This window comes from Phlebotomus papatasi, chromosome 1 (assembly GCF_024763615.1).
Source record: "Phlebotomus papatasi isolate M1 chromosome 1, Ppap_2.1, whole genome shotgun sequence".
Classification (NCBI taxonomy): domain Eukaryota; kingdom Metazoa; phylum Arthropoda; class Insecta; order Diptera; family Psychodidae; genus Phlebotomus; species Phlebotomus papatasi.
The window spans coordinates 15908795-15919772 of record NC_077222.1 but is presented as its reverse complement, the minus strand read 5'-3'; the positions used below and the strand labels follow the sequence as shown (position 1 = coordinate 15919772).

Below are 10978 nucleotides of genomic sequence, written 5' to 3'. Positions count from 1 at the left end.
ATACCTTTTTTCCACAAAAGAACATCTTAAGTGCCCAACAATGAAGGGTTACATCGTCTTAGAATTAAATCACGTATTATTTTTGATTTTTTGCGAAGAAAAATTCCCCTAGAATCTTCCGAAAATTTCCCAATACAGGTGTATAAATTAAAAAATATTGTTTTTTATCAAAATTCTTTAATTGATCACACTTTTTCATTGTATTATAATACCATACAATTTTTAATATTTATTTACTATTCAAAAAAAAATTGTGTAATATTCACAGTACTTGTCAGATAGTACATGCATATATCTCAAATTATATCAATGGTCATCGTCTGATTTACTTATTGATATTGCAAAATAATAAACATGCTATCGGTCAGTGGAATATTTGTTCGTGATTCTCACACAAGACACACTCAATCATGAAAATAGTCCCTTATCTCCATTGTTGACCAATTGCGATGCTCATGTAGGGATTTGATGTGTGCAATTGCTTCATACCATACAAAATCATCAATAATCCAAATCCATAAGCCAAGAAGCAGCCAATGGGCTGAAGTATTGGTACAACAACGACCACCAAAATCATGAAAGCTCTGATTAATGCCGGCAATTGGTGAATGCACTGCAATAGAACAAAAAAAAAAGACAGAAACATTTAAAAGTAAGAGTAGAGCAAAAAAAAAAGAACACATGGGGGCCAAATGATTTGCAGAAAAAGCTTCGCAGCACGTAAGCTTAATGTGTTATACCAAAGTCAGTGTGCCAACATTCTCTAACAAGGCTCAATTTTAAAATTTAGAAAAACAGTTGCATGTCAAAATTAAGCACTAATTGTGAGTCTGTGATTGATCTTGATGGTTTATTACCAAAATTCACCTAGATATTTATTACAATTTACTCCAACTGCAGCTAATCAAGAATTTAATCTTGTTCATACGAAAATCTGTCTTTAGAAAAAGCAAGAGATATTGATCACATTTCCGCTCAAAGATCTAATCGAACATTAAAGTATTGATGGTGCATAATGATGAAATGTACAAATGATTTAATAATGGTATATTAACACTTTAAAGTCCAAACCAAAATTTCATACCAATTTGAAAAAGATATAGGAAGGTAGGGCTATATTGAGATGGGGCAACATTAAAAATGCTATTTCTCGCATATTTACAAAAAAAACAGGGGCATTACGTTTCCTATATGTTTGTAGCGTTCCGAAAAAACTTTTGAGTTTATTAGCTGTTTTTTGTCATTGTAGAATGAATTAGCAAATAATACTGATACAAAATAAAAGCCAATTTAGTAACGAAAAGGCAACCGAAAACCCCAAATTGTCAACCTACGTAGTTTTAGAGATATCTCGTGAAATATGTACGAAAACAGGAAAAAATTTACACTGAAACTGGTCGCATTTTTCAGAGCTAATGTCACTCCCCTGAAAAAAATAAGCCTTTGTAACCATGGTATCTCATTAGAGAATTTCACATTAAAATTTTAATGTGATTCTTTTGTGTGAGCTTTTAGAAATCGATTCATTTAGTGTTAAAAAAAGTGGACTCGAGTCACAAAAATAAACCAACTTTTAAAAGTAGCAGAAGAATATAATGGTGAATGATCTTAAGTTAAGAGATGGCTAAAATTGAACAAGTCACCGACTTTATAGCCTTTACATTATGAAAAATTTATTTAAAAATAACTTAGAAATTCGAAATTAATAGGAAAAAGGCTCATAATTTTGTCCAGTTTCTTATTTTGGACACTTTGAGGATAAAATTGGACACTAAAAATAAATTGATTAAAATAATGGATTTTTATTCCAATATTTGATGAATAATGAATTCTATCTAAATATTTGTTTTTTTTTTGGAAGATTTTAATACTGAATACGTTAAATTTTTTTTTCGTGTGAATAATAGGAAATTTTCTAAGAGATTCATCAGTGAGGTGATATTTCTTATTTTGGACAGGTGTTTTTTCCTCGAAATTTCGTGAAGTTTTAGCTTTTGTGATGACTAGGTTGGAAAAATGCCTGGAGAAACAAATAAGCATCATCTCTATCAACGAGATGTAGTGAGAAAAGCCTTGCAAGGCTCCCGGAAAGGCCAGGGAGTGCACAAATCCGAGCGTACTTGGATTACCGAAGTCAGCTCACTTTAATGAATGATATAGAAAGTTTCCGGGATTCTTGTGACATACTACATTTCCCTTACATGAACAGGAAGAGGACTTGGTAAGATTGGTTCATGAAACGAAGATCAATGGGCATCCTGTTGAGGCGGATTAGCTGTCCAAATTTACAGCCAAATCGTTCAAATTAATAACCAAGTTGTTCAAAATAAGAGTCAAATTCACCTCTACATATCAATTCATTTTTAAACGTATTAAGACTAAGTTTGGTAAAATCAAACACAATTAACCCTTGCCAAATTTCTAAACAACCCTTATGAAAAGAGAGTAACAAAAAAATCAATTAGTATTGAAAATATCCCACTCCAAACTTAGAACATTGATGCTTATAAGCAGACTGTCCAAAATTATGAGCCTTTACCCTATTGAAGTATTTTTTCTGACTAAAATTTACTATGATTTACGCCGTTCTACTCAGTCAAGAAAAAATTGCGTTACCTCACTTTGAAAGGTTTCATGAAATTTGATAAACGTAAAAAAATTATTACGGAAAAATTTTTATTGCTATTCCTTTGAAGTTGGGCCGAAATCCATGAAATGTTTTGCGCTACGAAATTTTTTGATAAACTCAAATCTAACTAGGCTGGAGCCATCCCTTATGAACGTTCTACACTTATGGACAGTTGGTAATAATGTTCAGTAAAACAGATTTAGAAATGTCAAAAAAGTTAATCACATCATAAAATATTATTTTTTTTTGATTTATGAAAAACTTAATATTTCAGCATGCTGCCCTGTCCATAAGTGATGGCTACACCCTATATGCTCTAAATTGGGTTTAAACGGTTAAGATTTTGCCAAAGAAACACCACTAGGGGGAAGTGGGGCACCTTTGAAAGTGGAGTACCTTTGAAATTGAGATCTTTTACCATTTTTTAAATAAATTTTAATTATAATTAAATAAATAAATTTTTAAATAAAATTGAGCCTTATTGTGATATAATTTAGCTGCATAAACAGATTGAGAAGCTAAATTACATTATGATATGGCTCAGTTCCACTTTAACATATGAGAAAAATCGCAATTTCAAATGTGCCCCACTTTCAAAGGTACCCCGCTTCCCCCTAGCATGCAATGTTTCTCTAAACATAAGATACTAAAAGCACTTGACAATGAGATATGAAAATAAATAACCCCTTGTTTATCACTGATTATTCGATTCGATTTACTTATCAAAAGTTCGAAGCACATACATTCAGGCGTTAAAATGTTCTGTTAATACTTTTTACTATATCAGTAAAGTCAAATAAAAAATACAGAAACGGTTTATTTTAGCTTTTTTGTGGTATATCTACTTTATTGCCATTCGGAAGGTTACTTGATAAGTGATTGATCATGTTATATCGAAAAAAGTTTTTGATGTTCCTGGATACTTTTAGATGGAGGCCGGAGGGTAATGGGTTTCATACAATAAGCCTTAAGGTCTCAATTTCACATACTAAATTTTAAGAGTACGCTGTACCAAAGGGTCTGAAATATTGAGGAAAAAAGTATCAATGTTCGAAATCGATCAAAATTGTCGATTTGAACAAAATTGTATTTAAATTGAGTATAATACGATTCGTCATTTTACTACCCTAATAACTTAGTTGAAAATAAAAGTGCTCAATGCAGAAAAACAGTTAGGTGTGCACAAAAAGCAATATAAAGTTGTCTATATACATATTTTAATATTATTTATTTTAATCCACGAGCAAAATAAATATGAGATTCTGTATATTTTTAGAAAGACCCATAACAACATTCTGTTTTTGCATACTATTTAGTATGTATAAAAACTTTCCAATCCATTATGAATTTTTCGCTGTTTTTTTTTTTTAATATCTGAGAATTGTGCATGAAAAAATTCAAATAAAAATGATTAAATAAATATTTAGAAGTTTTGTGTGTATCTTTAGAATATGCGATAGATCTCATTCGTTACTCGAGCTTTTTCGATTATGACTTAGTACTTTAACCTTCTCAACCTCCCTTCAGCCGAGGAATCATTAAACTTTTCCCTGCATAAATGAACTGTATTGTATATAGTGACAACAATTGCAGGGTTCCTAATTTGATTTTTCTTATAGCATCTAAATTTTCTTTTTCGTTAAAACTTAAGAAAAAAAATTATGAGAAATTAAAAGCAACGAGGAAGAATCTGCATACATATCTCCAGTCATACAAAAGCGGCTGTAATTAAAAATTAAGCAACAAAACGCAGGGGCATAATGATGTTCAGTGATGTATGATACAATAGGAAAACTCTTCAACGACTATTAAAAAAAAAATTGAGCAAAAATAATTCTACTCACGACATCTCCCCAAAACATTGGTACGACCATGTCGCTGAATTTTTGAAGGTCCGGGTTGGAAAAACCAGATAATTTGTGGATAAAGATGTTACTCTGTGATCTTGCGCATTCCTTCAGTGGTACTCCCAAGAGTGGTTCAAGTATTACGAAACTCTCGTGATCTTCTTTATTTGGCTGCATTCCCTCAATCTTCCTCATCCACTCGCCTGAGCGATTTAAGAAATGGGGATTCGATACAACAATAGGGAAGTCGTAGTAGCATTTAGATGCATCACTCAGTCCATCGGGATACTCAAATCCATCGTCTCCGCGGTAGCAATCCTCCTCAAGAGGGTGCGTTCGATCGTAACTGCTGCCAGGTAGGACGTATTTTTTTCCGTTCATCTCATCCACAGTCACATCCTCAGTGTAGTGGAGGTACCCTGGCCGGCAGATGGTTTTGCGAAAATAATTTAGCACAGATTTTTCCGTGAGACGTTGAGGGTAGAACGCGCCTTCAGTGGAATTCTCAATTGAAGCATAACAGTCTCCTCTTTCTGGCCGGAAACCAGGAACTGTAGGACGATTGTTGTACAGGTTCATCTCAAAGAAGTGCGCATGTCCATGAGCTGTTCCAATCTTAACATTTTGTCGGTCCGAGAAGGAATGGTACATCTAAATTTTGGGATTCGAATTAGTATTTACGTAACGCCCAGCGCATAATAATTTTTGTTTGTAAACATATTTTCAAAATTCCCATGAGTGTGAGCGAGATGACTAGATCTAAATCTCATTCACTCTCATTGAAAAGTCAAAAACATGTTTACAAAACAAAAATTATTGTGCTTTGGGCATGAAAGGAATTGAGATCTACTAAAAAGAAAAAAACTGCCTCTTAGGGGGAGGTAGGGCTACATTGTGCTCTAGAGTTATAGCGAGAAGTGGGGCACCTTTGAATTGGGGTTCATTTAAAATAGGGCCCTTTGCTTCTATTTTTAAATGGAACTGCATTTCTGAATTATATGATATACCTTAACTTTTTTAGAAATAGAAGAAAAAAACCCAATTTCAAAGGTACTCCATTTGAAAAGTACTTTACTTTCACTTATTTGTAGAACCAAGTGAAAATATGCCTCAAATTTTGAGAAATATAAAGTTCAAAAATTTCTAATAAAGCCAAAAATATGGGCTCAGATAAAAAGATACGAATTTACACTTAGATTCTTTTTCTCTTTTATTATATCTACTAATACAACTCTTCAGAACTTGTTGGCTCCTTCTACAATATAACTACGTTACTTTGTATACCCGAGGAAGAAACCAACTAGTTTCGATCCGAAATGTTGTATTATTTAATAAATGAGGAGCATAATCTAGGTCTAAATCTGTGTCTTTTTATCTGAATTCGTTTACTGACCAAGAATCAAATAGATAAGTAAATAGGTTGGGTTTAAAAATCTGGGTTTAAACGTATAAAAAATTCTTCAAAGCTTTAAAATTAAACAAAAGAAACAAAACCTTATTAAATTTGACCTTTCCCTTTAAGCTTAGTTTGTGAATTGGTTTTAACTTGAAGGTGTCAGGAAATTTGATGCTTTAATATTAAAGATTAAATCCTGAGTTCAACTTTATTGAACATTTTATCGGCATATCAATGATTTTTATGTGGGGCCTTTATCCATATTTTCCATATAGACAATGAAACCTATAATGGCAAGAATTTTCCCAAAGAGAATTGATGTATTATTCTGATATATTTCTATAATATTAGAAGTTATCAAATATTACATAATTCATACTCCTGGGCAAACTCATACAAATTACGTGTAAATTTGTTTGAGACGGCGGTCGTACATTTTATGAAACAATTAAAAAATTAAAAATTTTTTAACTCGGGTTTTTAAAAAAAAATCAGTTTTAAAATAAAAACGTTTTTCATTGACAAAAATAAAAGTTTAAAAAATAATTGACACACGTGTTAATGTGCTGATTTTTTAAACAGGAATAAAAAAATATTTCCCTGGATTTCTCAAAAAAAAGTTTTTATTTATTTATTTTTTTTTGAAAAACAAAAAAAACATACTTAGTCCATCTGTTAAATTTGATTAAAAGTCTAATTTACGTCAATGAAACACACGTTTATTTAAAAATTTAAAAGAAATCAAAAACCCGAATTTAAAAAAAATGATTTTTAATTCTTCATACTTAGGGCGAGGTGCGGCTTCTTTAAGCTGTGGGGCTAGATTGTTATAGCACTTTTTCGCATTTTATTAAAGGAAGCTGGGTCTTATTATTATTTTATTTAGTTCCACAATCGTTTTGTAAAACTAAGTTACTACGGGTATTACGTTAAATAAGCCGAGTTTCCTTAATAGAAATATGCAAAAGAATTATATATCAATGTAGCCCCACACCTCAAACTAGCCTCACATCTCCCCATTGCGGAGTACTATATTTCCTGAAAAGTTAAACTTCCAATTTTGAGTTCAATTTATTTTATTTTATTTTAAAAATGTTGTAAAATTTTAATTAAAAAAAAGTTGAGAATCCTATTACAAAAAAACTTAAGCATATAATCCAATATCGTATATATCGTCTGAAAGAGAATAATACTACCTTTTAAATAAAACCAATAGTAAGAAAAAATCACGACCCGTTCCCGAAATAAAACACTTTAAATTTTTTTTTTCAAAAATCTGAAATGTGAAATGAAGCACGAGGTGCTATCTTTGACAGCCTGTATTTGGAGCCAGGATTTTTTTTCGGTAATAAAATACGTGTATACTATTTTTGTGTGTGTTTTAACATTATGTTAAATTGAAAAACATCCAAGGCCGTGAAGGAACGATATTCGTTTTTCTGTTTGAATTGATAGATTGGCTCTTTAGCATTTTCTTTTAAATTATTTCTGATTTTTTCTAAAAGTCCTTGAATCTTTTTGTTCGTAAGTCCAGTAAAGTAAAGTGCCCTGAAGTTGATCGGTTCCTCAACTCGACAGGTAGGGTTATTATTCAATTTATTTATATTTGAAATAATATTTAGGGTATGATCTAACATTAATATAGGTCAATTATTCCATAAATAAGGTAAAGTACCCTTACTCGACCAGGTTCCTCTATTCGACCGGTGGGTCAATTTTTGAATATTTGATGGTGAATTTCATCAATTTCTATGAATTTGTCACTGATTCGTATTATTTAAAGAATAATTGACCTATTAATGTTAGATCATACACAAAATATTATAGCAAAAATAATTAAATTGAATAAATAAATCTACCGGTCGAATAGAGGAACCGGTCGAGTAAAGGGTACTTTACCTTATTACGAATCAGTGAGAATTTTATAGATATTATCCATAAAATATTCAAAAATTGACCACCGGTCTAGTCGAGGAACAGGTCGACTTGAGGGCAATTTGACTTAGGGGAAACTGGGGCACTACCAAACACGGGGTATCACCAAACACTGCGATTTTTTAATCGGATATTCAACTTCAGAGGATAAGATCTATAGGAATTTATAGGCACTATAGGGATGCTTGTCCACTGAAGAAATGGTCGAGATAGTCCAAATAGTTTAGAAATAAAAATTAGTGTTTGGTGGTACCCCGTGTTTGGTGGTGCCCCAGTTTCCCCTATATCACTTTTACATAAAAGAGGCAAAATGCATTAAATAATATAATTTAGAATTTGGGGAATTTGGCAAGCAAGATTATTAAGGATATTATGGTTCTATTATCGAGAGAATTATACTATAGAGACCTGGGGATATTAAGCATATATCTTCGTAAATGGTCAAATTAGAAAATTCCCGTCAAACCTTGCAAAAAGATTACCGATCAGTACGCATTTTACTGCTTGAACTCAAAGAGAGAGAGCAGTTATATTTGAACACAAGACCAAAAGATCACTTTTGAATGCACCGTGAATAGCGCTTAATCACTTCTTTACGATAGGTAGAAGAAAATATGTTTCTTGATATCATTATTAACATTACCTGATGTAGTACTCCGCTATTGTCTATAGGTACCATGAAGGGCACAAGTGTTGCGCCCAACTTCATTAAACTTCCATCCATATTCCACAAATAATTGTAGACTGTTGTGTTTTGGAAGACTGAGTCTTTAGATTGCCTTAGCATCATATTGTAGCCCGCCTTCATAATAAATGAAGAATCGTGCAATTTAGAAGCCATCCCCTATAAAATCGAACGATTTTTTTTCTATTTCATCTCATTTTATGAAAATTATTTTATTCGCATAAATACCAGCACTGCGAGATTCGGAACAATCACTGTCCTATTGAGGATTCCTGGCTCATTTTCCTCCTCAAGAAACTCCACAGTTCGAACGGCTGTGAAACTCATTGTATCATTTTCCGGATGAAATGTAATATTTTCATGAACAATATTTTCTCTGTACACAATTGGACCAATCTGTCGGAATTTCAGTACTTCATCACCTTTGAGAAATTCATAAGAATTGATAACTTCAAAAATAAATATCCTCAAAGTTGAAGGTGGTGGAGTTTTCCAAAATTCAAAAGGTGGTAAACCAGGATGCATTCTCAGTTTTTCTTCCAATAACAAATCCAAAATTGAGTAATATGTCGTGAATAGTGCAACACAAATAGAACATATTCCAGTTAACAGGATGAAGACGATAACTAAAAATAATTTATTATAGCGTGATCGATAGTTATTTGCAAAAATTTAATCATCAATAAATTTTACTAACAAATTTTTGATGTCGATATGCGTTTGCCAAAGTAGGTCTTCATCATTTGAACTAGCACGTCAATTTTATTAACTTTTGCTAATGATTCACCAATTTCCGGAGTCATATTTAAATTTTTCTTTGTAATGCACAACAACTGAATATTCTAAAGCAGTCCGACTACGTCTACGGCTAATAGTCTACTGTCCCCATGTATAGAGATTTTCGCTGAAAATGTTTAACTTGATTCCAAATAAATAATTCATACAAAAATTTTTGGTCATTTGCATGTGGAAAAAATTAACTATCATCAAAACACTAAAACAAGAAGTATAATTTAAAATAACGCACATTTCACAATTTCTTGCGCCATTCTTCACGATACCCCTGAATTTTCTTCATAATAATATTAGAAAAAAAACCAGACACACCTCCAGCACTTGTACTTCTGTTCCAGACAACTGGTCACTTTGGAAGATGACATTGTCTTAATTTCAGTGCCTATGACCGAAAAATGTTCGCAAATCTACTTTGAAATGGTTCACCTTTGCCACATGTTTGTAATTATTTGTTTTTAAACAAACATTACCCGGAACTCTGATTATTCTATTCTTGAAAGTGATATGTACATCACAGTTTAGGTATATAGAATTATTCTTAGTTTACTCCCCTGCTTTCATGAGAACTTTTTTTTTTCAATTCGTCAAATTTTTATTACTTAAAAACTATTCTTAATCAAATATTTGAAAAAAAGAAGTCATGAAGATTTATATGATCAATGAAAATTTTGTATAAAAATTAAGTAGGGGAAGGCTTTAAGGGTTCGAACACTTCGTACTTTTTTTTTATATTCCTGATATGAACCTGACTTATTTTTTTCACGAAATGTGGTGACTTAAGAAAATCTATTAAAATATATTGCCAATAGATAGGCCAGATTTTTTGAAGGAATATGGGAAAAATGAAGTGTTCGAAGCCAGAGAGCCTTCCCCTACATAATGTTTTTATTGCGTGCAATTTGTTTTAAAGCAAAATTCAGAGGTAAATTAAAATTTGTAGTTTGGAGTACGAGATGGAATTGTAATAACAATGAGACAATAATCTCATGTCATCATCATTACATTATGTTTTTGCTAAACACGTATGCTTAAGCACAATCGTAAATTAATAATTAACTGAACCGGTAAGTCCTTACCCAATTTTCCCATAAACTTCAAAAGTGAATTGTAAAAAATGCTATAATGTATTTTTTTTAATTATTAGTAATTATTTAGGAAATATTTTTTCATGATATTGTCATGAAACATTTTACTTAAACGGTTTAGACTAGAATCGAGTATGGTGCAGTGAATTATATTAATATTAATTATATTATTATATTAATTATAAATACTTCTTATTATTAACCCTTCAGTAATTGATTTTAAGGACTTTGATTAACTAGTTCTAATTCTTTAAAAAACTATTTAACTTCTTGGGAAGTTTTTTTTTACAGAAACTTTTTAATTCAATTCAATTTATTTAGAAAAAAAGGACAGTATGTCCTCTATACAAAAGTTAGCCCTAAACATTATGATTGTAATGTTGGACTTGAGGAATGAGTGGAAGCCATATGATTCAAGATAAGCCCCCTCTTTTGCTCCCTAGGAAGGGAATTCCAAAGAATGACACCTTGCACATAGAAAGAATTGCGAAAATTGCGACTCCCTGAACTGGGCACACTTTAATATTTTAATTACACATTAATATATAAAATTTCTTTAACTTGTTTTATTTTAAAGATTTGCGATTAATCTACGTAAACTTTTTC

At 31.5% G+C, this 10978-nt stretch overlaps 1 protein-coding gene across 1 annotated transcript; it reads right to left on the bottom strand.

Annotated features, from left to right (window-relative positions):
* Positions 1 to 424: 424 nt before the first annotated feature.
* Positions 425 to 9017, bottom strand: LOC129799335 (scavenger receptor class B member 1-like). The gene is made up of 4 exons (XM_055843143.1): positions 8721 to 9017; positions 8451 to 8651; positions 4474 to 5127; positions 425 to 613 (listed from the first exon to the last, which is right to left on the bottom strand). The coding sequence occupies exons 1-4, from the start codon at positions 9015 to 9017 to the stop codon at positions 425 to 427; spliced, it is 1341 nt and encodes a 446-aa protein (XP_055699118.1).
* Between the last annotated feature and the right edge of the window lie 1961 nt (positions 9018 to 10978).

Bases quoted from the DNA above. Each gene is read 5' to 3' on its own strand.
- LOC129799335 (XM_055843143.1), bottom strand. From the start codon at position 9,017: ATGCATCCTGGTTTACCACCTTTTGAATTTTGGAAAACTCCACCACCT. The intron at 8,652-8,720 runs GTATTTATGCGA...TCGATTTTATAG, and splicing joins TTCCGAATCTCGCAGTGCTG to GGGATGGCTTCTAAATTGCA. The intron at 614-4,473 runs GTGAGTAGAATT...GTTCTATTGCAG, and splicing joins CAATGTTTTGGGGAGATGTC to TGCATTCACCAATTGCCGGC.